Source organism: Gopherus evgoodei, chromosome 4 (genome assembly GCF_007399415.2).
Source record: "Gopherus evgoodei ecotype Sinaloan lineage chromosome 4, rGopEvg1_v1.p, whole genome shotgun sequence".
NCBI lineage: Eukaryota > Metazoa > Chordata > Testudines > Testudinidae > Gopherus > Gopherus evgoodei.
The window spans coordinates 137,453,238-137,479,143 of NC_044325.1; the positions used below are offsets into that span (position 1 = coordinate 137,453,238).

At 51.1% G+C, this 25,906-nt stretch overlaps 1 protein-coding gene across 5 annotated transcripts in view; it reads left to right on the forward strand.

The window, feature by feature from the left end:
• The window catches only part of TEAD3 (TEA domain transcription factor 3), a 57,596-nt gene extending 34,508 nt beyond the window's left edge, over positions 1 to 23,088 (forward strand). For 2 of the 5 annotated variants that reach the window (XM_030561276.1, XM_030561273.1), the window contains exons 3-14: positions 464 to 528; positions 4,651 to 4,713; positions 4,839 to 4,901; positions 8,593 to 8,604; positions 9,187 to 9,324; positions 9,764 to 9,807; positions 10,994 to 11,055; positions 13,214 to 13,347; positions 13,727 to 13,900; positions 15,424 to 15,564; positions 16,206 to 16,358; positions 17,928 to 23,088. In XM_030561276.1, the coding sequence (XP_030417136.1) occupies positions 464 to 528; positions 4,651 to 4,713; positions 4,839 to 4,901; positions 8,593 to 8,604; positions 9,187 to 9,324; positions 9,764 to 9,807; positions 10,994 to 11,055; positions 13,214 to 13,347; positions 13,727 to 13,900; positions 15,424 to 15,564; positions 16,206 to 16,358; positions 17,928 to 18,041 (1,163 nt within the window). In that variant the 3' untranslated portion in view covers positions 18,042 to 23,088. The remainder of the gene's footprint in view (positions 1 to 463; positions 529 to 4,650; positions 4,714 to 4,838; positions 4,902 to 8,592; positions 8,605 to 9,186; positions 9,325 to 9,763; positions 9,808 to 10,993; positions 11,056 to 13,213; positions 13,348 to 13,726; positions 13,901 to 15,423; positions 15,565 to 16,205; positions 16,359 to 17,927) is intronic. The other 3 variants (XM_030561277.1, XM_030561275.1, XM_030561274.1) reach the window with 2 other exon arrangements.
• Positions 23,089 to 25,906: the final 2,818 nt, after the last annotated feature.

Genomic DNA, 25,906 nt, shown 5'->3' on the forward strand with positions numbered 1-25,906 from the left:
GTCTCCGAGAGCAGTGATCCCAAAGTGCCAGGTTCCCAGTGGAGCGAGTGCAGAAGGAGGAGTTGCTGGGTGTCCCAAATCTGCGCCCAGCTCTCTGGTTGGCACAGACTGCCCACCATTTGGTGCGTGCTTTCAATCGGAACGGTCCCCTCCATCGTGGTCATTTCATTGTGTCCTGGCCCCTCTCTTCCCATCAATGCTGTCACCTGTCACCGGGGCCCTCACAGACGCTTCCAGCCTGCCCCTCAGCTGGCTCAGTCTGGCCTTGAGAGCTACCAGGACAGCACCCCCTTCTGCCAAAGCCTTGTCACTTGACCTGTGGCTCGGAGAGAAACCTTGGTTAGGCCAGGGCTGGGGTGTTTTTGGACTAGGGAAGAGAAGTGTTTGGGTGTCAGGGACGAGGTAAAGGACCTGGCAAGATGCTCCTGCTTTGATTTTGTTCTTACTCTTTCACTTGCTCTAGGTCGCAATGAATTGATAGCGAGATACATCAAGCTCCGGACGGGGAAAACACGGACGAGAAAACAGGTAAAAAAAAACCTGCTTTACTTTATTTGAAGAAAGGGTCCAAGTGCGAGACCTTTAGCTTATAGACTCGGCCTCAAGGACAGTGCTGGGAGTCTGGCGCCCTTCGCTTGGCTTGTCGTCGCACCCTGGGAGGATGAGGAAGGACTGTGTGGACTAGCAGGCAAAGCCCAGGGCAGAGTCTGGATGCCTGGGTTCCACTTCCAGCTCTGCCGCTGGCTTGCTGAGCGTCTTGCGTTTCACCTCGCTGTGCCCCCTTTTCCCTGTCCGTGCAATGAGGATTACGCTGAACTGCGTCACAATGGGGGTTATGGAGCTCGGACACGGCTTGCTGGGAGCTGCTATAGCCCAGCAAAGGGAGGGATAGTGATTGTTGAGGATCCCCACCCCACCCTTATCGGATGCTTAAGGTCCGGGAACTGATCTGTTCTGGCACAGTCGTCTTATCTCCTCCGGTGGGCTTCAGCTCGCTGGGCAAGCGGGACTGGGTGAGCCTCCTGTATGCTGCACCTGCCTTGTGTGGCACGGCCAGCTAGAGAGGGAAGAGTCTGCTGCAGTCTTGGCTAACGGCCTCTTTTAGCTCAGGCAGTAGAGGCTTCTGTGCTAAGATCCAGCAGGTTCCCGGCTGTGGTCGTCCCATTGTGAGGCGTCAGTACACCTGGTGTTTGGGATTCAGTTGGGATCGGCACTCCGGTGTGTGCCTGCATAGCCCAGCCTCTCCCATCCCTGAGCCTCGTTAGAGTCCCGGTGGACCCAGCCACATCCCAAGAGCAGTCCTCTGCATGGGGCAGCGACATGCCTGCCTCCCCTCCTCGGGGGAGCTGTGATGGCGAATGTGGCATGGGAAATGTTATTTGAACCTTCAAAAGTCATTTGATTTGGGATTTGGCTTGTGATTGGGCCTTGGGCCTAGGGCTCATGGGATCTAACTGTTTTATACACACCCGGCCCTATTGCTTCTGGTGGAATCTGGGCCTGAACCCAAACACCTCTAGATTTGCACCTGGATCTGGATTGGGCACCTGGCCCCTTTCCTTCTACAGGCCAGGTCACTGAATGGTCACTGGCATGTTTGAGATCTCTAGCGAAATCCTGAGTCTTTCATCCCCTCTTCTTCTAGATCCAGCTCTGGAGTCCCTTTCTGCCAGTACTCTTTACCAGGACAGGGGGTGCTTGTGTAACCCAGGTGCACTAGAATACTGTCCTGTCAGCCGTGGGCATGGGCACAGAGCTCTCTCCCACCCCCATCAGAAGCGCGGACTGTTGTGGTGGGAGAGTCCTAGAGCTCCTTGTTCCCACCTGCATCCCCTCCCTCCAGCCAGCCCTGTGCTCCTTGCCCCCATGCATTGTGTTGGGTGAGGTGTGCAGAACTGGGGACTAGCACCAGGGCAGCATTGAAAATCAGCTGGCTGCGAATCACACCTGCTGTGGGAGCTCTGGGATGTTGTCTGCCTCATGGGACCTAGGGTGTAGGAATCCTGTATCCACTTCCACGCCTGTGTTTGAGAGTGCTTCTGGACCAATCCAGGGACGGAGCTGATTGTCCATAAGCCATGGAGAGGCTCTTTCCATTTGCAACAGGTCCAGTTGCCAACAGCCATCTCGCTGCTCCCCATGCTTGAAACTCCCTCTGGCTGTGACCAGTGCATGCTCCGTGATGGGATGAGAACAGCAGGTCACCGGTGCTGTGGCTGGCTGTGGTTTGTAGCATGGTTCCTGCCAATGCGAGGGGGAAAGGATCTTGGAAATCTGACTGCCGCTCGCCAGTTTGCTCCCCCCCCGGCCTGTGATAACAGGTAGCTAGCAAGAGTAGGCTGGCAAGAGGAGCAGCGATGCGGGGCAGGACAGTTTAATGAACTGGGATTTTGGAGACAAGGGTTTGATCCCCAACTCAAAGACAGATACCTTGTGCAAATCATTAATCTATCTTTGTGCCTCAGCTCCCCATCTGTAAAAGGGGATAATAGCACTGCCCTACCTCCTAGGAAGGATACAATACATCAGTGATTGCTACTGCATTGATGGAGGCAGTATAAGCACCATAGCTAGGCTGATGGATTGTAAGGTGCGTGGATCCTGTGGGCGGGAGGGCTGTTTAGATATGTGGATAGACAGATGACCACGTTGGCTTCATGCAGGAGAACTTTTCCTCTGTGTTAAAGCTTTGAAATGATCCCTTGAAAACTTATCTGGGCTTAGTGGTAGGGGTGGGAAGGCAGGGGCAGATGCCACTCAAATGGATGAATAGAGAGGAATTTTGTTTTGGAGCATGCAGTCTTCACTGGGTCCCTCTGGAGGCAGAGGTTTGACCCAAGAGCAAACTGAACCCGATCGCCATCAGAAATGTGTCCGAGGCATCTCGATGCACAGCAGACAGACTCTGCACTGGAGAAGCCGCCAAGGGGCTGGAACTAGTTGCAAGAGAGCAGGATGTAGGGGCAGCTGATGGTCAGAAGGGAGCATGTGGGAAATGATACCACATTGCTACACAGATGAGGCCAAAATTTCCAGCTCTGGGTGACCCAAGAGAGGTTCCTAACTCCATATTCAGGGTTCTGAATAGAAAACATCCTGCACGACACCCATCAAAAGACGAGCCTGGAGACTTAAATTCATAGCTCTGGTGGATTTAATAAAGACCCCGGATTTATGGCTCATTAGAGCAACCTGTAACGCACTAAGCCTCCTTTGTCCTAGGACTGTAGAGATATGCAGTGCTCACTTCCCCTTGAATGGTCTCTTTAACCTATGTTAAGTACGTTTCTGTTTCATCTTGTGTTTAGCTATGATGCTCGAGTACCTTTCCCAGACCAGAATCAGAGCTCTGTGTGGCTCGAAAGTTTCTCTCTTTCACCAACAGAAGTTGGTCCAGTAAAAGATATCACCTTACCTCCCTGGGATCAATACAGCTATAATGACACTGCACACACCTGATTTTCCAAGGTTTACAGCTCTCATTGACCTGAGTGAGGGTTGTGGATTCTCTGGAAACCAGCCACCTTTTATTTAGGTCCCTATCTTTAGGTGCCCAGACTTGGAGCTTTTCTACACTTGACAGCACTTCAGTGTAGACACTCAATGATGCCAGGGGTTCTCCTGCCGGCATAGTTAATCTATAAGAATGGTCATACTGGGTCAGACCAAAGGTCCATCCAGCCCAGTATCCTGTCTTCTGACAGTGGTCAATGCCAGGTGCCCCAAAGGGAATGAGCAGAACAGGTAATCATCAAGTGATCCGTTCCCCATCGCCCATTCCCAGCTTCTGGCAAACAGAGGCTAGGGACACCATCCCTGCCCACCTCCCCGAGAGGCAGTAGCTAGGTCAATGGAAGAATTCTTCTGTCTGTCTAGCACTGTCTGCACCAGGGTCAGGTGGGCATAACAACATCACTCGGGGGATGGATTTTTCCCAGCCCTGAACAATGTAACTTGGTTGACTTCACTTTTTTGAGTGGACTTGGCCCTGAAAATTTTTGCCTGTGTTTTTCCTCCTCTTTGTGCAGCACAATTCACAGAGATGTGAGGGAGCTTGCTGGAGTCTGTTCTGGCTCCTGCATCTTCCCTGGAAGGATTCGCTATGCTGCAACTGCAGGGCCAGATTCCACCTGGCAGAGCCTCACAGGGTTGGCACAGCCATGTGGAAGGGCAAAATTTGTCTTTCACAAACTCCCTCCCTGATGGTGATGCATGAGAAGGAAGGAGCCCGGGCTGAGTGTGCAAGGCTGGCACTTAGAGAAACCATCTCTTTGTTGGTTAGATGGGCCCCCTTTGCAGAGAACCACCAAGCGCTAATAGCCTTGGCATCCACAGCACCATTGGTTGCAGAGTTAGAACCAAACTGCAAAGTGAAACGAGAGGGGTGAACTCACGGGGCACGTGCCCGCTCTATGGGCCAGATCCTCCGCTGGCATAATGTTTACACCAGCTGAGGATCTGGCCCGATATTTTTGACCACTGTTGCTCGTGTTCCATAGGAGGAGTGCTAGTTCTCAGGAGTCTCCGCTGACCCCCGGGCTGGCCCCATGTATCTCGAACGCTCGGCGCGCTGTTGTCACACAGCGCAGTGTGGGATCATGTCTTCATTCTCTTTGTGTTTTCCTTTTTGAATGGCTTGGCGGGCCCTAGGTGTCCAGCCACATACAGGTTCTAGCTCGGAAGAAGGTGCGGGAGTACCAGGTTGGCATTAAGGTACGTTGGAGACCCTGCCCATGCGTCCGTGGTGTGTGAGCATGGGACAGCCCCTCTCCTTCCTCTCCTCTGCTCTGGTTGACGGCTCTGCTGTTTTCCCCTCTCCTTCTGCTTTCTCTCTGCAGGTCTCTAGCCACTTGCAGGTTCTAGCCAGACGGAAATCTCGCGAGATTCAGTCCAAGCTGAAGGTACGCGCTCCCCGGCTTCCCCCCACCTCCCGCTTGCCCCCGAGCAGTGGCTGTGCTGACGACTAACACACTCAGCTCTGTGGTGTGCCGCTTTCTCTTTCCTTTTTATGTCTTTCCCCCACTCCCTTCGTTCCTGGAACCAGACGCTCCTTGGGGAAGGGGTGGCAGGAAGAGACTGCAACAGGATCTCTCCAGCTGGAGACGTCTAGCTAGGAAACTCCTGAGCTCAGATAGAGGCTTCCCTGGAGAACCTTCTCCCATGTGATCTTTGCAGGATGGTGAGCCCTGTGCCCACGTTGGGACCTGCTGTGCACGGAGCGGGGAGTGCAGGGTTGGTAGGTTGCAAGGGCTGGCCAGAGCCTGCGCATCCCAAAGGCAGTAACATAGCAAGCAAGGGTCTTAGGCTTTTCCCTTAGTTCTCCTCCTCCTCCCCACAAGCTCCTGCACTGGGCAAGGCTCTGCGTGTTTCCCTGTAGCTCGGAGGATCAGGGCCTCTCCCTGGCTGCAGAGATGTATCATAAGTTGGCCACTGCAGGACCGTGAGGGAGCAGTGCAGGCTGCAGCCTAACCTAGCCAGGTGCTGCTGCAGACTAGTGAGCAAGGGGGTGAGGACAGCATGCTGGGCACCTCCTCAAGGGGCGGGAATGAGATTCAGAGCCCACCCCTGTGCCTGAGGCTGGGGGCCCAGGGCAATGCTCCCCCAGCAGATGCCGATGCTTATGGGTTGGTCCAATGCCAGTGAGGGGTGATGCTGTCCCAGCTGATTCTAGTGCGCTTGGGCTGCGTGGGCCACCTGGAATAACTCCACGCTGGATGGTGTCAGGGTGCTCAGGCTACAGGGCTCACACGCTGTGACGCTGCCCCCCGCCCCTCCCCATAAGGAGACACATGCGTGTTGGGGCCTGTGCTTCTAGTCTGTAGGGGAACAGTCGGGCTGTGGGACTAGCACAGGGAGATGCCAGGTGGGGGATGTTTGAACCACAGGGCTCATATGGTGGGACATACTTGCTAGTGCAGGGGTGCTCAGCCAGGAGCTTTGGGGCTTCCCATAAGGACCCTGCTCCAGTTCATTCTGGCTGCCTAGAGGTCAGGCTAGGGATCCAGGAGCCAAGGGAGCAGAGCAAGGATAAAACTGGAATGTTGTCTCTTCTCTGGTTGGCTTTTCTTTCTCTCCTTCCCTCTTTCTAAGTGGAGTTTGACTAACCTTTCAGTAACTGTTTCCACTGTGTGTTCTCTGTATTGTGGTTTGCTGAGTGCCAGAGGCACATGTGGATGGGGTGGGTTTGGGTCACAGGACAGGGTGCGGGAAGGGGTTTTGCAACTGAAACTGAAATGAAAGTTCTCATCAGGACATTCCTCCTTTTATGGTTGTCGTTCATTTTGTATTGTGGGAGCCGCACCATTGGGGCCCCATTGTGCCAGGCACAGCACATGTGCACACGCTTAACTAAAAGACCATGCCCTGAAGAGCTTGAGTAGGAGACGAGAGACAACAGGTGGATGCCGCGAACAGAGGGGAAGAACACACCATAATAGTGCAATAACTATGATTAGCCTGCACGGCACGGGGGCCACTCCCAGGTGGCAGAGAACTCTCCCTGCTGGTCCATATGCATTTGTTTGTTCCAGTGCCCTCTGTCTTCCTGTCCCATTTAACAAGTCCCTGTATAATTTAATAGGGAATTTTGTCCCTACTGTAGAGTCTATAGGATTGTTCAAAAGAACCTAGAGAGAGGATCTGGCTCGTTGTTAAATTCTAGTATAGGGTTTGGGGTCATTTCTGTAGATCCCTATTATATTCCATCTGACTCTTCCATAAGGACAATAATTCCTCTGGCCCCTGGGGACTCTCGGTAACTGGTGCAGACAGAGGCTGTACTTAACAAGCCCTTTTTACTCTTCTTGAAGCAGAGGATGGGCACTTGAGGGCAATTTTGGAAGGCCAACAGGGCCTATGTGTGGAACAGCCATATCTCCATTATGGGATCCTCTTTTAATACAGCCAAATCCGACTGCCTTTTCGGTTCTCTCTGCGCCTCAAACGTGTCCGTGCATATAGCTCTTAGACACTACGGAACTGTGTAATATTGATTTTTAAAATACATCCATCTCCTGAGTCTCTGGGGGCTCTTAAAACTGGTTCAAAATGAATCGACCGATCAAGCCTCAAGTTAAGCTCTGAGGAGGAAAAGCAATATCTGATCTGATGATCAGGGAATGCATACGTAGTAAGCACACTAGGACAGTGGTTCTCAAACTTTTTTACTGGTGACCCCTTTTACACAGCAAGCCTCTGAGTGTGACCCCCCCCCTTATAAATTAAAAACACTTCTAAATATATATAACACCATTATCAATGCTGGAGGCAGAGCAGAGTTTGGGGTGGAGACTGACAGCTTGCAAACCCCCCCCTCCCCATGTAACAACCTTGTGACCCCCTGAGGCGTCCTGACCCCCTGTTTGAGAACCTCTGCACTAGGATGACCACAGATGTGCTGGGAAAGATTGCAGAACCCTCTGTTCCTGCTGAGTGAGCCAAATAGTTATTGCAAAAAGGAAACCTTGCTCCTTTTTCCAGTTGCCTCATATAAACACACAGATGTCTAGGGACAGATTATCTAGTGCTCCACACCCAGTGTGCACCCACCACACTGAGCCCTTCTGAAAATGTGGCCACTTCCTTAGAGGCCCGAATGGGAGCTCAGCTCTTGAGGTCCATGCAGTTTGGAGAGAGAGAGAGAGAGAGAGAGAGAAGAGCTGCTGATACAAATGCACACATCAATTTCCTGATTTTAATCCTCTCCTTGCTGTGGCTCCTTCCCAGTGTCCCTGGAGCTGAGCATGATAAGCAGAGGTTGTTTTTGATGCCTGTTTTCTCATTTCGCTTTGCCAGCTTTAAAACTTGTAAGAGGTGGCGAATGGGAAAGACTTGATGATATTAAAAACCCAGAAGATCCACTAGCCCAAATGAGGATCTATGTGCAGGCCTGGAAATTCTCAAATCAATCCGTCGTAAAACAGCTGAAGATCATTTCCTCAGACGCATCCCTTTAAATCTCCTCTACTCAGCACTCTTCCCGCTCCTCTCTCCACTTAGGTCTACATGTGCACAGCCACTTGGTTCACAACCAAATACATGGTTTCCACCATCACCTCCCCCACTATAAAAATGGTTCCAGCACCGCTGTTCATATACAGCTAGGCACTCCTCATTCCTCGCCTTTCTACTGTGTGCACGTGTAGAACTGGACGTGCCTCCGCTGCTGGTGCATATGTCACGCACATACATGTGTGTGCTGGGTAAGAGTGCTTCATGCCCAGTCAGCCCCTGGCTCACTATTCTTAGCTTCACATACTAGTGCAGCCTATTCTGGTATTTCACGGCGGCCCGTGCACTACTCAGTGGTGCCTGACTGAGAAGAGGTTACCAGCCCGCACGGATCTGTTGTACTCATTCACACCCTGGCGTCCCACATTCCCAGATTGCCAAGCAGGGTTGTAAACACAGGGAGACTGGGTCCATTAGAAACCCCCAGGTTTAGATTTGGTTTGTTTCCAAAGTCAAACCCATCTTCCCTTGGTTCTTCGAAGGGTCATTATGTTAATGACTCCTGTAAGGGTGCAGACGTGCCTCTACTCTGGGATTGTTGCAAACATACTAACCATTGCTATTCCTTTCTTTTACATACAGGCCATGAACTTGGTAAGTAGTGCTTGAGTTTGCAGTTACTTTCTTTAACCATCTCTTTATCCTTTTAATATTCCCTGGCCCTCTCCCATAGACAGAGACCCCTCCAAGAAAAAATCCCTGGTATCAGTGATTCAGTGCAGGGGTAAGGGAGTGTTTTCTCTCTGAGTCAGAACCCAGCCAGTGCTGCCAAGGGTGCCCTCTCACACATGAGATTTAAAACCAAAGCCCTGGCCACTTGTGCTCAACAATCCCTTGGGGTGTTGATGTGAGCAAATTCCAGTCTGGGTGGTTTCTGTTCTCCTTCCCAAGTTCCCCCTGCTATTTCATTGACTGCATTATTCTCCATGACTTCCTATCCTAAACTGTTGTGTAACAATGCATGGCAGTGATAAACAGCTGCCACATTCCACCCCAGAGGCGACTGCATCGCAGGGGCAGTTGAAGGGATCCCTTTGCGTGTATAGATCCAGTTTGTAAAGTGCATTGGCCTCCTTTGGGCTGAAGGGGGTAATCGGTGTCAGTTGGTCTGTATGCATCCCTGTCCGATTTTGGGTTGGTAACCATGCTTTCTGTTCCTCCTCTCCTCTCTCAAAGGACCAGGTCTCGAAGGACAAGGCCCTGCAGAGTATGGCCTCCATGTCATCCGCACAGATCGTATCTGCCAGTGTCCTGCAGAACAAACTCAGCCCCCCTCCTCCTCTTCCTCAGGCTGTCTTCTCTGCTCCCCCCAGGGTAAGAGACTCCGCTCTCCCCAGGTGGAAGAAGGCTCGCCCTGTGTTCCCAGCCCAGCAGGATCTGCCACATGGAATGGGCTAGGAACGCCATCTAGGAAGGAGGTCGAGCCACCACAGGCTCATCTGCCGCACTGGGAGTTGATACAGGGAACAGCAGGGGAGGGGTGGCTGCAAGGGAGCTCACAGCTACTCCAGTCCTAGGCTCTCCTGACAGGCGGCTTTGTTGAGGAAAGGGGCAGGAGAATTGGCCCTTGGGGAGCTCACAGCTACGGCATTCCCCTAGCAGATTTCCTGCCGAAGACGTGGTGTCCAGGTTGGCTGTAGACTTGCTGTGCAACTTTAGAGCCCACTCAAAGGGGCAGTGGGATGTGTCGTGGGGTGTTGGGATGTGCGGCTAAGTCCTGACTGTTCCTTCGTATGTGCTTTTGTTTCCTCAGTTTTGGAGCGGGTCTATCCCAGGACAGCCTGGACCCTCTCAGGAGTAAGTAAAGAGGCACCTCAAGTCTCGATCAGACCATATTTATGGCTGCTGATGCTTTAATATGCCTTGGTTTTCTCCCCCCAAGTTCTTGTGTCAGGAGAGATCAGGAAAGCAGTGTGCTGTTATGGGGAGAGCAGGGACCCCGGAGGACCTGTTCTCCTAGGTCCTATGCCCAACTCTGCCAGCTTAGGCAAATCATTGGTGTGCACGTTTTTAAGACTGCATGTGAGCAGCGTGTGGAGAACAACCTCATTCATAGAGCCAGCTCCCATGTAGTCAGGAGAGGGTCCGAAACCTGGGTGTAGAACTCCCCTCTACCACCAGGGGTGGATTCCTCTGGGGTGGGGGGTGGGGAATGTTTGCCTGGCCACTGCCCGTGCTGAGTGTGTTGATGGATGGAGGACTGCTGTATCTCTGGCCTGAGGCTGTGGCAATGATCCACCAACATCTCGCTGCTAATAACTTGGTCCTGATGATCTCTGGGGTCCGACCAGTGCTGGTGTCTGGCTGATTGCTGTGTGCACTGAGAACATGGGCCTCCAGATGAGCTGCATTTATACTAGACCAGGGATAGGCAACCTATGGCACGCTAGCTGATTTTCAGTGGCACTCACACTGCTCGGGTCCTGGCCACCGGTCCGGGGGCTCTGCATTTTAATTTAATTTTAAATGAAGTTTCTTAAACATTTTAAAAACCATATTTACTTTACATACAACAATAGTTTAGGTATATATCATAGACTTATAGAAAGAGACCTTCTAAAAACATTAAAATGTATTACTGGCACGCAAAACCTTAAATTAGAGTGATTGAATGAAGACTCGGCACAGCACTTCTGAAAAGTTGCTGACCCCTGTACTATACTAAGGGGATGTGTCAGAGAGGGAGGATGGGACGTATCCCAGTCCGTGGTGGAGAGTGGTGGGAGGAGCGCAGAAGGCCTCTTCATTTGGAGAGGAGAGAGCGGGGCAGGCAGATGTAGGGAGCTGAGAATTAGCAGCTGGTCTCTGTGTGTGTGTGTGTGTGTGCGCGCACAGGCACACACCATGGATTTGGGTATCGATGTTCTTGTCTTAATTGTCCAGGAAGTGTCCATCAGCTTCCTACGGAGAGGAGATGGGGTGTGGGTACGCTTTATAAACGAGATTCTCATTAACTTCCCTAACGATGCACTTTGTTTTTCAGCATTAAACCATTTGCACAACCAGCCTACCCCATCCAGCCACCAATGCCTCCATCACTAGCCAGTAAGTGGGTCGCTTTCACTGGTGGCCAGATTTCTGCCAGTGCCTTGCCTCTTGGAGGCACAGAAATATTTGTTTGCTTGCCTTAATGCCCGTGGCTCCTCCTCCAGATGAAGGCTCCACCCCCAGCTTCTGCTCACTGCTCATGTGCATGTTCGTGTTGCTATGGCCACCTGAGCGCTAACTTCTGGGGGGCTTTTTCCTCCTCTTTCCGTCATCTCCTGCCCCCGGGATTCACACTTGAGGGCAGAATTGTCTCTTCTGCATCAGAGATGACACCCCAGCTACCAGTCCTGGAGAACGGGTCTCCCACCTGCCCCAAGCCCCAGATACTAGGGTGTCACCTCCACATCACAGTCTGTAATTCACCAGGGTGCAAAGCTCCCAAGACTGCCCCTGATCCTGAGTCTCCTCAGTCCGCTGGGACGAGAACCTGCCCTGTTTAATTCTGTTATCAGCAACAGCCTGCCACCCGGTGTGCTCAGAAATAGAGCAGCCTCCCAGCACACCCACTGATCCTTCCACCTTTCCAAATGTAACCCAGCTAACACAGCGTGGCTCTTTATCGCTCCCTAGTGGCTAGACCATGTGTAGAGGTTAGTGTGTCTATTACTGCTTCCAAGGTAAGGGAGTCTGTTCTTTAGCCCACGCAGTAAAGGCGAATGATCTTGGCTCCAGAAGTCCTAGTTTCAATCCCCGTGGGTGACCCAGCCAGCATCATTGTTATATATTGAGCCAGAAACACAGGTGGAAATCTCCCATCTCTCAAACAATAATCTGATTAGCCAGGAAGACCAGTTAGCCACAACAGATCCTGGAAGGGCTGTTAGCCAAGACCAGCGATCCTCTAAGGCATTGGTTCTCAACCTTTCCAGACTGCTGTCCCCCTTTCAGGAGGTTGATTTGTCTTGCGTATCCCCAAGTTTCACCTCACTTAGAAACTACTTGCTTACAAAATCAGACAGACATAAATATACCAAATTGTCACAGCCACTAGTACTGAGAAATGGCCGACTTGCTCATGTTTTTATATATATATATATATATATATATATATATATATATATATATATATATATATATATATATATATATATATATATATATATATATATATATAAAAATAAATCATTGGAGTATGAATATGGAGTATTACATTTCAGTTTATGGTATATAAAGCAGTATAAACAGGTCCTTGTCTGTATGAAATTTTACTTGGTACTGACTTCACTATTGCTTTTTCTGTAGCCTGTTGTAAAACTAGGCAAATAGCTAGATGATGTGACGTACCCCCAGAAGACCTCTCCGTACCCCCAGGCGCATGCGTACCCCCAGTTGGGAACCACTACTCATAGGGAAGGGAAGGTGATTGTTATTGACAGTGCTGTGGTGCCTATGCACCTCAATCAGGAATCAAAGCCCCGTGGTGTTAGGTGCTGTGTGTTTGTGTAATTTAAATAACCATCAGCCCCTGTCCCCAAAAGTTAGGGATGGGAGAGTGAAGGATGTCCCTGGTGGGACAGGCCTCTGTTTACCCCCAGTGTTCACAGAAAAAGCGAAGGGGTTAAACACACAGAACTTGATCTGGAGCTGGTGTGGGTCTCACATATCCGAAGGGAGCATGTGCAGGCTGAGAGTCGGACCAGGCTGTATGCCAGGGGAAGCTTCCTGGCAATGCTAACGCAGTGTGGCTCCGTGTCCCTCTCTAGTGGTAGACCACATAGAGAGAGGTGTGCGTCTGCCACCTCCTACTGGGTGCTGGACTAGGCCCCCGAGGAAGGGGGTTGGCAGCCCCCTTGCATGACACCTCTAGAGCCAGCCTGGAGGTCCCCTCCGAATGCCCCGCACTTACGGCACTCCAAGCTGTCGTGTGTGTGCAATGATGTGGATGGAAACCACTGTCCATGCACATGCTGCCACTGCAGCTTACGTACTGCGCATCAACTCAATGCACAGCAAACCTGCCATCTAGACCTGTGTTAATGTAGGAAACAAGGCCAGCGGCGGCTAGGAGAAAGGGCAGCTGGACTTGCTGAGACCCGCCAGATCGTTTTCCGCGTGCGCGTTGCAGGCACAGATTTCCTGGAGCTGCCCCAAGATGCTCTAAGGGATAGGGGGTTATCCCATGGCTTGCTGGATGGTCTTTCCATCTCCTTTCTAGGTTACGAGCCCCTGGCTCCTCTCCCACCGGCTGCCTCGGCCGTGCCCGTCTGGCAGGACCGCACCATCGCCTCCGCCAAGCTGCGGCTCCTGGAGTACTCGGCGTTCATGGAGGTGCCGCGGGATGCTGAAACGGTAATCCTGTGGGGGGCGCTGGGAATTCGGAACCCCCACCCCACCCTTCCAACCAGACTTAAGGGGAAGGGGGGTCCCAGAGATCAGAGGGGTCATTTCCCCTGTTCCTATGCTGTTTAGCACCAAGCATTGTTGCCCAAGCACATGTCTGGGGTCCCCCAGAGCTGCCCCTGTGCAGCAGAGGGGAGTGAAGAATGATTCTAGGCGTAGCTTAGGTCCCTGTGATCTCTTAGCCCGGGTGGTGATGGGAGGCTGGAGGGTTCTGGGTCCCGGCGTCTGACACAGCTTCACCGTGGTGGCTGTGATTCCGTGGTGTGCATGCGTCTAGGGTGACCGATGACTGCTCCCACAATGCTGACCCTTTCTGTTTCCTCTACAGTATAGCAAACACCTCTTCGTGCACATCGGGCAGACGAACCCCTCGTACAGTGACCCCCTGCTGGAGGCTGTGGACATCCGCCAGATCTATGACAAGTTCCCCGAAAAGAAGGGGGGCCTGAAGGAGCTCTACGAGAGAGGACCCCAGAACTCCTTCTTCCTTGTCAAGTTCTGGGTAAGAACAGTGCACACACCCCTGCCAATGCCCAGCTGTGCCTCTGGAGCCCCTCCCAAATGCTCCCGCACACCGTGACGGGCAGGAGCCGGCAGCCCTGTTTGTACGATGATTTGAGTCAAGCCAGAAGAAGCTTGCTCCCCACCAGAAGCCAGGCTGGCAGCTGGCAGCTGTGGACAGACATGCAGGGGCTTTTATCAGCCATATCACTTGCGGGGTGATCCTGCCTGTCTTTTACAAGCCACACCAGCTTGGGCTGGGTCCAGGCTTGGGTGGGAGATCTTCCAGGCTCACTAGAGATGGCAGGAACAGGTGTGGATGAGTCAGAAGAGGGACCCGCTTCCCTCCCAAGTCAGTGCAGTGCTAGGAGGGGGGCTGTGTTGGGAGGGGGCTCTTCCCTCTACGTCACTGCTCAACCCAGGGACGTACCGTCTTCAATGCTGCCATTTCAGCCCCAGCCACGTGCTTCTGGCAGGGAATAGCTGGCACAGCCGATGGTGCACAGGAGGGAGACAGTCCCTCATCCCGTAAGCAGTGGGTCAGGCTGCTCTCTGTCCCTCCCTGCCTGCAATCCCAGGCCTGGGAAGAGGAGGTGTGAAGAGCCCCTGGAATCATATCCCCCTTCCAGCCTGGCAACAGAGTGAAGAGGTGCCCATTCCAGTCCCCCCTCCCGGCCCAGGAGAGGGAGAAGAAGAACCTCTGGAGCCACAGGGAGAGCAGAGTTGATGTGAGGGCTGAGAGAGGAGGGCCACAAAATTAATTGCTGGGCTGGAGGAGGGGCAGGCTGTGGGGACGGGAGAGGCATGAAATTAATGAGTGGAGGCTGAGAGAAGCTGGAAGCTCCATGCCAGTGGATCTCCCACAGGGGGCCAAAATCTCCTTTCTCTGTATGTTTGGGAGAGCTGGCAGCACTAATTGCACTTGTGCATCCACGCATGCGCGCACACACACGCGCGCGTTCAAAAATCAAGACTGACCAAAACACACTTTTAAAAGTCTCCTGGTTTGGGGCAGGGTGGGTTGGTCTGTCTCCTGCTTTCTGACCTCTTAAAGTTGTCCATTCTGTGTCTTCCTGAGATGGGAATGTCCCCAAGGGTAAGGACCTTGGTTTTAAGATCCGGCAGCAGTGTTTGCAAGAACAGAGGTATTTAGCTCTGATGTCCTGGCCAAATTCCAGCTGGGGTAACTACATCCTGCCTCAGTTCTCTGCCCAGCCTGCTGGGTTGCAGTAGCTTATATGGTATTCTCCACTTCCTGTCCTAACTTAGCGTGCGCTCTTGCTGCACGCTGTCCAACAGCTGCCGTCTTTCTCCCCAGACGTGGTTGCGTCTCAGGAGGGGCTGAAGTGCTCTCTGTGCATTCAGTCTGTGGAGAAAGATGTATTTCTGTAAATCAGTGATTTTTGTATTTTTTTTTTTACCTCCAGGTCCCTGTCCCCCAGAGCTTCACATTCTGGACCTTCCTGCCTCCAGCCAAAGCTTAGCTCAGTTCCTGGTAACATCCTCCCTCTCCCTCTGCTTTAGGCGGATCTGAACAGCACGATCCAGGACGGTCCTGGGACCTTCTATGGCGTGAGCAGCCAGTACAGCAGTGCAGAGAACATGACCGTCACCGTCTCCACCAAGGTGTGCTCCTTTGGGAAGCAAGTCGTCGAGAAGGTAGAGGTGAGTCGCACACCTGTGAGGGAGTGTGGGCTAGTGGCTAGAGCATGAGGTGGAGAGTCAGGCCTCCTTGGGATCTGGTCTTGGCTCCAGGAGACAGCAAGACTGGCAAGAGCAGGGGTCTAAGAGTCGGTGCCCCTGCATCCCATTCCCAGTTCTGCAGCTAGCTCCCTGTGTCATTGCCCCTCTGTGCCTCAGTTTCTCCATCTGTAAAATGGAGAGGGTACCTACCTCCCTGGGGTTTCAAAGCTGAAATAATAGAGATCTGTGCCATTATTATTTACCATAGGAACGTGCGGTGCTGTGTCACAGGTAAAACGTGCCAGATGCTAACAGAATCCAGCCCTAAAGAGCTAACAGCCTAAGGGCACGATTGAGTGGAAATAGCTGGATGAAAACTGCTAGAGAAGACCATGTTCCTTAAACAGATCTAGACGCATCTAGTACCTGAGCTAGTAAATTTCAGCCTTCTGCAGTGATATTATCCCAGTTCGCTTAGGCTCTTGCTGCAGATCCCAGTGTGTTTGCTGCCTACATCCTCCATCCTGCAGGCTCTTATTCCTGCCTGCTCCCTTGCACTCTCTGATGTCAGCCATGTGCTAACTGTGTAGTAACACTGAGCACCTGGATCCATTCCCCTGCAGACAGAGTATGCACGGCTGGAGAATGGCCGGTTCGTCTATCGAATCCATCGGTCCCCCATGTGCGAATACATGATCAACTTCATCCACAAACTGAAGCATCTCCCGGAGAAGTACATGATGAACAGCGTCCTGGAGAATTTCACCATCCTGCAGGTACCCGACCTTGCCTCCTTCCTCCCTTCTTCCATCCCCATTCTCCACTTCCAGGCTCACCATGCATAAATGATGCATGACTTGCTGATGACTGCAGTCATATGACCACCCTTTGTTGCATATAGGTGCAAATCCCCTCCCCCTCAAGGTTAAGACTGAAGATGTCCCCCCATTATAGACCAGGGCCTAAACTTTCAGAAGTGACTCATTATTCTGGGTGCACTCATTGGGATGCCTTAAAGAACCCTGATAGTCAGACAGTGCTGAGCACCTGCCCGCTGGAAATCAGGCTTGTTTAAGGTGATTTAAGTTGGTGCCTAAAATCATTTTGAAAACAGGCTCTAATTTTTTCAAAGCTATTTCCTTATCAAACCAGGTTCCCTAGAACCTAGAATTTTTACTGGCCACATCTTGTGCCAAGGTGACCTTTTTGGGAAAGTTTGAGGCAAAATCTCATAGGGATTTTGAGAGAGTTTGAGGAGAGAGGCGGAAGGGTGTTAATCTCTTTTTATTCACACAAATGTTATCCTTCAAAAGTGCATGTGTGTATAAATTACAGTAAAAATGTAATGTGAATAGACACTATTGAGACACCCATATTAATAAATATATATGCAACTGTGTACCCCGTGACATGTAATTCACTAGAGCTGGTCACCAAATAGTCCTCAAAAGAGTTTTCCATCAAAACAAATACTGTTTAGACAAAACTGAAAATTTTTGAGAAATTATGTAGATTTCAATGCCATTTCCCCCAGAAAATTTATTTTCCAAATGAAATTTCTTTTGAAAATGTTTGTTTTGAAATGAGTTTATTTGTAGATTTTTATCATTTGTACGTTATTCCATGACGTGTAGTAGTAGTGTAAAATCTGCCATCATATGTCAAGTCATAGCATAATCTGACATCATGTCATTGTAGAATCTTACATGTCATATCAGAACTAATGTAAAAAAAATTATATAAAAACATTTTTAAAATAATATAAATTTCTAAAGAAAAATTTCACTTTGAAATAAAATTTCAAAATTTTTCCAACACTACTTTTTGGGGGCAGAATTTCTGTTTCATGGGAGATTTTGAAAATATTTGTTTTTGCAAAGTGTCAAATGTCCCATGAAACAAAAGTTTGGAGTTTGCACCAGCTCTAGATTTCATCTACGTTGTACTGGGATAAGTGGGTTCACGAGGTACAAGCCAGTGGAGGGAGGGGGAGGGAGAGAGAGAGAGTGTGTGTGTGTGTGTAGCTAGAGGATACAAATCTGTAAAATGAATCATCCACATGGTAAAACGGCCTTACAAGGTAACACAGAACCCATCTGTAAAAGCAGCAAAGAATCCTGTGGCACCTTATAGACTAACAGACGTTTTGGAGCATGAGCTTTCGTGGGTGATGAAGTGGGTATTCACCCACGAAAGCTCATGCTCCAAAACATCTGTTAGTCTATAAGGTGCCACAGGATTCTTTACTCCTTTGACAGATCCAGACTAACACGGCTACCCCTCTGATACTTGACAGAACCCATCTGTGGACTCTCCTGACTCTGCTCTCTCTCCTGTCCACCCAGGTTGTTACAAATAGGGATACCCAGGAAACCTTGCTCTGTATAGCCTTTGTTTTTGAGGTATCCACCAGCGAGCACGGCGCCCAGCACCACGTGTACAAGTTGGTCAAAGACTAGAGGCCCTGTGGGATGGGCGGGGCGTGGGTGGGAGAGGTCTTTGCGGAGAAGCTGCCCGTGCAGGATGCCTCGGCGGAAGTCTTTTGAAAACGAGAAAAAGAAAAGCCAAAAAGACTGACTCACAATCAAAGATGTTTTCTACTTAGGAACAATTTTTTTTAAAAAAAAAAGGAAGAAAAAGAAACCATAGAGCGAAAGGAAGGGCTCATCCAGAGCTGGAAGGGGAAAGACTTGGCCTTCGTCATTGCTGATGCCTACCGCCTGTGTGCCTTTCCCAGCATGCCGTCCTGGAGCGGCATGTTCCCACATAGACCGGCAACCCCTTCTTAATACCCAGATGCATCTCCTTGCTCAGATATAAATGATCGTGCGCCCCGGCCCAGCTCTGCCTGGCTTCGTTCTGATGAGTGGGTGGTGCCGAAATGGCCTTTCAGAATGGGATGGAAAGTGGTGGATGCTGCCTGGTTTATCAAACAAGACATGGTCTGGTCTGGAATCGGGCAAGGGAAAGGGAGAATTTTTCTGCCCTACTCTGCAGTGGGCTGTGTGCAAAGCCAGCATAGCCCCCAGAGACGCTGGTCAGGTCTTTGTGTGGAACGTCCCCGTCAGTTAGTTGCAAGTGGGAATGGTGACTGTAAAACGTGTTATCACAGCAATGGCACTGAGTGCTGTATTTGTTTCAGGAGTGCAGTGATCCTGCAACACTGTCCCTGGAGCTGTGGTTATGGAGGTACCACAACAATAGGCCTAGCTTTATGGCTCATGCGGGAGGGCGGTGGTCCCACAGCAGTGTCCCAGATGTTGGGAGTGTTGGTGTATCACCTTGGAGCATGTGTTGAGCCAGTTGAGAGAAGAGGGTCCTAAGTGCATGGCTGTTTGTGGGAGGTCAGAGCAGGTGGAAGGAGGACCGGAGGGTAGCAGAGGGACAGGAAGGGGCTCCGCTGGAGAAAAGAGCTCTCAGAGGCTATGGAGACAGTAGTACAATGTCTGTACTCAGGCAGTCTGAGAGGGCTACGTGCCAGCTGGGCTGCATGGGGAAGTCCCTGGGCTGGGAAAGGATGGGATCACCCAGGAAATTCTCAAACATCCCAAGCGACTGGAAGCTTTAAACAACTCTTGCTGATGTTTTGGCATCTGACTTCATGGCAGAGACACAGGAAAAGCTTAGACCAAAGCCAGAAGATCAGTTTAGCAGGGTATTAACTTTCCCTACCAACCCTCATTGCTTTCCTGATCGTTCCTTTCTGCAGGCAATGGAGTGGGGTCTACCCATCCACCACACTGGTACCTTATAACCCACCTCCCATTATCCCCATTAGTCAAAGCCACTGGTGGTGTAAACCACACAATTCCCTGGACTTCAGGGGTGTCGCATTGGCTGAAATCTGGCTACGTGACTGTGACAAAATGGAAGGTGCTGATATGGCTGGAGTACCCTTAAAGAGACACTGTTGGGTAGGGAAGATCCAAATTTTAGGATTTGTAATTTAAAGGGGCAGTTGGGAGAGTTGCCCAAACTTGAATGGTAACATTTTTTTCATAATTTTTTTAAAATTAGGTTTTAAAATACGTATTTTTTAAAAAAGGGAGTGTATTTTGAATTGGGGTTGAACTCTCCTGCCCCTGCAGCATTTGCAGCCCAGCCTTGTGAAAGTGACTGAAACCAAAGTGAAACTGACGCATATAGTGTCAGTTCAGATGCAGGAACAGGACAACTAGCAAAACAAAAAGATGCAAAATGGATCTGAGTGTGGAAAAATCTGGTTTGAACGACCTCCGGGGTTATTAGCTGGGAAAGATGTTTGTCTGGGGTTTTGTAAAAATCCAGGCCCCAGCGCTGTGTGTCTGTACAACACCTAGCACAGTGGGGCCCTGCTAAGGCCACTCAGTGCTACTGAAACAAAGCAGAATAAAAGATGAGTGTCCTCTTCTCCCCCTGAAGTCAGTAGGAGGTTGGGCTCTCCGCACCATCCAGGCTTAGGCCCAGGGGTTTTTACTCAGTAGTGTTCCTCTCATTATTCATTTGTGGCTTAATAGTAAGTAATAGGGAAATGGCAACAGCATTGTGTTTTCCTACCCTAATTTACATACGTAAATTTCCCATCCCTTCCTCTTTAGCATTTTCAGTCTGACTTTTTTTCGGTTTAAGCTTTTCCCTTGCCCCATCTGCCCTTCCCACAGCCTCACGCACTTCCCAGCATGCTTTCACACTGAACTGCCTCTCCTATGCCCTTTCCAATCCCCGCTGAGGGACGTGGCTTTTCCACTGAGGAGCTCTGAGCCTGTTGCTGGAAATAGGGATTTCCTTTGTGAACTTTGTTGCTAAGAGGGGAGAGCTATCTGGGGCTGTGTTTCAGGGAGGAGGTGGTACTGCAGGAGGGAGTTAGGAGTGGAACCTGCTTCTTTTCTCACTAAGGCAAGTGAGTTGGCGGAGGCTGGAGCAAGAGAGATTGCTAGCACAAAGAGGGGGAATGGATGGGCCTGCTAGTGGCTGGAGTCATGGGGTCCTTAATGCCCAGCTAGATTAGCTTGTAGGCCTGATCCCAGCGAGGCTGCTGTAAGGGGAGGTCCCAGTGCTGGAAAAATGTCCGTCTCCTAGGAGACTGCAGATCTCTGGAAAGGGACCCAAAGAGAGCAGGGGTCTTTGAGATGGTGCCTGAAGGAAGAGACTGGCCATATCAGACGGACGGGGATTGTGCAGATCTCAAGGGTTTGATGCATGTAAGTGGCATAGATGTAGTGGAAAGAGAGCAACTGTCCTTAGGATCCTCTCCCTTCCTCCCCATCACTCTGCAGACTTCTCTTCCTTTCTCTGTCTTCAGGAGGGGGCCTGCGCCGAATGAAGGGGGACAAAGGGGGATCTCACAGACATGTGAGCCCTCCTGCATTGTGCTGCTTCCTAAACTGGTGGGTTAATGGCTTGTCATTTCATTGCTGCCTTCCGCCCTCCCTCCTGGGAGGAAAGTGAGAAGATCAGTGCTGGGTTGAGGATGCAGAAGGGAGGGGAAGGGGATGTTATGGAGACTGACATTTCATTGCTTCATACCCTGTCTTTCCCAGCCGACTTAGCCTCACTTTCAAGGGGCTCAATCTTCAGTTTTGACCCATTTCTTCTTCCTTTCTATCTCCCCCACTCAAGCTAGGGATTGATTAGCATGTTGTTCTGATGACTAGATGCCCAGACATTGCTTGGTGGCCAGGTGCACAGTTATTGCATAGCTAGCTAGGTAGGCAGGCAGCCAAGCTATGGGCCTTTGAATCCAATATGGCGGTCCTGGGTGCTGCCGTGTGGGAATCCAATATGGCAGCCCTGGGTTTCTGTGACAGGAGGAACTGTCAGGAGCACTGAGGGAATTGTGAAGAGGGAGCAGGTTTCCAACCCGTGAAGGAGACCATCTGTTGGTCAGAGTTTTTCGAGTACAACGTATTGAACTATTCTAGTAACATTGAAATTGGTGCCACCCATGGGTGTCCTGGAAACACCTACCCAGGGAGTCTTGACAGACACTCCTGTGCCCACGTGAGCCTGAGGAGCCACTGGGACCGTTGACGGGACGGCCTGTCGGAACCAGAGCAGTAATACTGCAAAGCCCAGTGCACTAGCTCAGGAAACATACCTTACTGCAGAGAATACACAGCGGCGGTGGGGAGCAAACCGCAGGCGCTGAAGTTCTAAGGACTGATGGTACGTGGAATTGAGGGCGAAGGCGTTTGGAGGCTCCCAAGACTGCCATCCCTCCACCCCGAGTTAGTCTGAGCCTTGGTCCCCAGTCCCCTTGGGTGGGTAGAGCAAATGTCCCAGGCTCCCTGTCCCCCTTGGCATGGGTGGTGGTGGTGATAGTGCTGGGAGAGTAGCTGTCTCAGTGGCACAAGCTTCTTTCCTCAGAAGACTCAGTCATGGGTGGCTGATTCTCAAAGGCCGAGCGCACTGATGTCTGGACGCTTCGGCCCACCTCTAGCTGCAGGGTAGGGAACAGCTGGAGTAGCTCTAATGGGAGGAGGAGGCGCGGGGAGCTGCAGTCTATGCAGTTCGAGAGGGGGAGAATCCTGAATCCCCATAGTCCCAGGCAACTCTCCCTTTCTGTGCCCGTGTTACAGTGGTGGGGAGACCTGGCTGGGTTTATTATATGTAGCATGTTTGTTTGTTTCACTCGCAGATCTAAAACTCTGGGAATTGAGGTTCAGCCCCTGCCCCACCCCCTTTTCCAAGCATTCCCGTCAGCATGCAGACACGCAACAATGCCCCCCTGCTCTTCCCCTTCCTAAACCTGCCTTCTCGAGAGAGGGTGCTGTATACACTCCTGAGCCAGGCTCCTGTCCCCTCGCCGAGGGGAGGGTGAGGGGAGTTTGCTCTGGTACCCGAGTTGGGCTTTATAAAAACCCAACCCAACCCCACCCCTCCTTTTGTTTTTGCCCTGTTCCCGCACTGGGCCAGAGCCCCGTTTGAAAGAATCTCTTCTTAAACTGGACTGTTTTATGTTTCTTAGCCCTTCGTCTGCATCCTTCCCTCCCTTGTAATCTCAGAGCATCATACAGTAGATCCGCTGCCTAGTTCCCTGGCTGGTCTCACACGCCCTCTGACCTCTGGTTTGCGGACACAAATACACACACGCGTGCTGCCCGTTAGCCCGGATGCCGCTCACCCCTAAGGGACAGCAGCAGAGATGCCAAGTGCTTGGCTCTCCCGTAACGGGACTTAAACAGGTACCCAGAGACTCTTAATCAATAACCAAGCCCCTTCCTTTCTTCCGCCCCCATTATATTTATGAATTTCACATGAAGTACTGTTTTATTTTTTTAAAGACTTTGTAAAGCTTACCAGGGTTATGGTCACCATTTGTAGAGCTGTGTCAGTCCACAATGTAAAACCATTTTTTATGTATTATATTTTTTGTGTATTTTTTTAATCCAGCTGTGATGGGTTGTATCATATATTTGTTGTGTTTACTGTATCTGTCCAACTTCAGCGAGATGAGACAGTGGAGCTCCTACAAAACTATGGGTCTGCTGAAAACCATTAAAATTATTTGTTCATGGGTTGGCTCAACACAGTTCCTGAGCTGGTATTTTTATTGTCTGTTGTTTTGTATCATTGCATTGACTAGAGGCCCTGAGATCAAACCCCATTACGTTAGGTGCTGTACGTATACAAAGAAAGAGAGAGCCTTATAAAGAGCCTAAAGTCCAAAGGGACTATCTTTGTTCTCATTTTACAAATGGGTGGGGGTTGTGAGAGGAAGTTCCTTTCTCAAAGTCACACAGAGAGTCTGTGTCTGAGCCAGGAGTGAACCCAGATATGGATCCAGTCTAACGCCATTATCACCCTGCTATTTTCTATAACCTCTTGGCTTGCTGGTGATGGGGTTTTGTTGGGTAAGGGGTGCTTTTTTGTTGTTAATCCACTACAATCCATCCGTCATCCTCAAGAGGCAAGGCACTTACATATTCCTTGCCTTGATTTCCCCAACTGTAAGATGGGAGAGAAAAAGCAGATCACTGTTTAAATGAATATCAAGACCTATTGATCAGAGAAGTGTTTTTCTTACAAAATCTTGGGTCATCATTTACTTCAGGAGACCGCAACCAAGCCAGCAGTGTATGTATTGGTACTCACGTTCTGAATGTCAGAGGGAGTCTTTCCATTTTTGACCATGAATGTCAGAAGTCTGAGAGTCTGTCTGCTTGTTCGTTCCCACCTACCACCCCCCTTTGAAAATTAAGAACCTTAAGTGGAGCTAAGAGCATCCCCATCTGCATTGAGTCTACTGGAGACAGGCTACCAAGTTGCTGGCCCTGGAATCCTGCGGGAGAGGCCTCCTCAGAAAAGATACTATCGCCCTGGACTGAGAGATCTTTTTTATTTAGGCTCCATGGATGCAGATCGAGTGAGACAGACAGTGTAGATAAATCCAGTGCACACAATCACCATGCATACATCCATGCCAATGCCAGGCCGGTGAATAGATGAGGACTGGCCAATCCAGGAAGTGTGTAATGCTACAGATCTCAGGGTGGTTTTGAAAAAGGCAGTAGAACCTGTCGCATGGCAACATTCTGTTAGCTAGACATACCCACCGCTGCCAGCCAGGGGTGGCTCCAGGCCCCAGCACACCAAGCGTGTGCTTGGGACGGCAAGTCGCGGGGGGTGCTCTGCCGGCGTCACGAGGGTGGCAGGCAGGCTGCCCTCCGCGGCTTGCCTGCAGAGGGTCCGCTGGTCCCGCCAGGAGCGGCTCTAGGAATTTTGCCGCCCCAAGCATGGCAGGCAGGCTGCCTTCCGTGGCTTGCCTGCGGAGGGTCCACTGGTCCCACGGCTTCGGTGGACCTCCCGCAGACCAGCGGACCCTCCGCAGGCAAGCTGTGGAGGGCAGCCTGCCTGCTGCCCTCGTGGCGCTGGCAGAGCACCCCCCACGGCTTGCCGCCCCAAGCACGCGCTTGGTGTGCTGGGGCCTGGAGCCACCCCTGGGTCCCGTGGCTTTGGCGGACCTCCCACAGACCGGCAGACCCTCTGCAGGCAAGCCGTGGAAGGCAGCCTGCCTGCTGTGCTTGGGGCGGCAAAATTCCTAGAGCCACCCCTGCTGCCAGCCCTCTGTACCCCCTGCAGTCACTGCACTCACCCCTCCACCATGGTATCTCAGGAGCAGCCCACCAGACATGAACAGAGCTCTGGGACCGACTGCTTCATTCTCCTGCTGGTAGACAGGTCCAGGTAAGAATAGGGAACTGGTATTGTGGGGAGAGGGGCAGGTCTGGAGGGAAAATGGGGGAGGAGGAGAAAAACTGGAATGGGGGTCATGTGGGAAACTTACTGGTGGGATCAAACAAGGGGGTGGGGAGAGCAGACCCTATTGTGTGAGGGGTGGGAGAATGTTATTGGGGGCCTAGCAATTGGGGGGGGGGCAACTGGCCAGGTGGGGAGAGAAGTGGTGGTATAGGAGGAGCAGACAGACACCGTGGACAAGAAGGAAAGGGAGTGGGGAGTGAGCAGACCCATGTGAAATACCCTGGAGGGAGGGAATCTCAGCTGAACTGGGCCTATGTCCCTGCTTTCATTTATCTGTATTAGTGTAGGGGCCTAAGCACCCACAGTGCTAGGCGCTGTACACAATGGTATAGCCCCTTAATGTAGTATGCCACCCTTCAAGTGGTATCGCCCCTTAATGACAATCTGCTGCTGCTGCTTGGGGAAGGAGAAGCAGGATCAGAGACTTGGATCCTGTATGCACCCCATCCACCCCTTTCTTTAAGGCAATGGTGGGAAAGAGCCGGTCATTTGCTGTGTGCATGTTCCCCCATGGAGATGCACAGAACTTCGGAGCTAGGATCATTCTAGTATAAAATGGGCTGTGGATGGGGTAAGCAGACAACCCCCTGAAAACTCCCTGGTGTTCGGCTAGGGATGGCCTAATAGCCCATTTCTAGACCCTTGCAGGCTCTTCTCTGGCCTTCCACTAGTATTTCCACTAGCCTGTGTGGGTGAAATCTCCTCTTGGGCGAGTTCAGCATCCAAACACTGGTTTAAAACAAAAGGAAGTACCTCTTCACCCAATGCACAGTCAACCTGTGGCACTTGTTGCTAAGGGATGTTGTAGGCCAAAAGAATAACTGAACTCAAAACAGAATTAGGTAAGTTCCTGGAGGATAGGTCCATCAATGGCTATTAGCCAAGGTGGCTAGGGATGTAACCCCATGGGCTGGGAGGTCTCTAAACCTCTGACTGCTGGACACTGGAACTGGATGCCTGGGGATGGATCACTTGATAATTGCCCTGTTCTAGTAATTCCCTCAAGTATCTGGCACTGTTAGAAACAGGATACTGGGCTAGATGGACCATTGGTCTCTGACCTAGGATGGCTGTTATGTTCTTA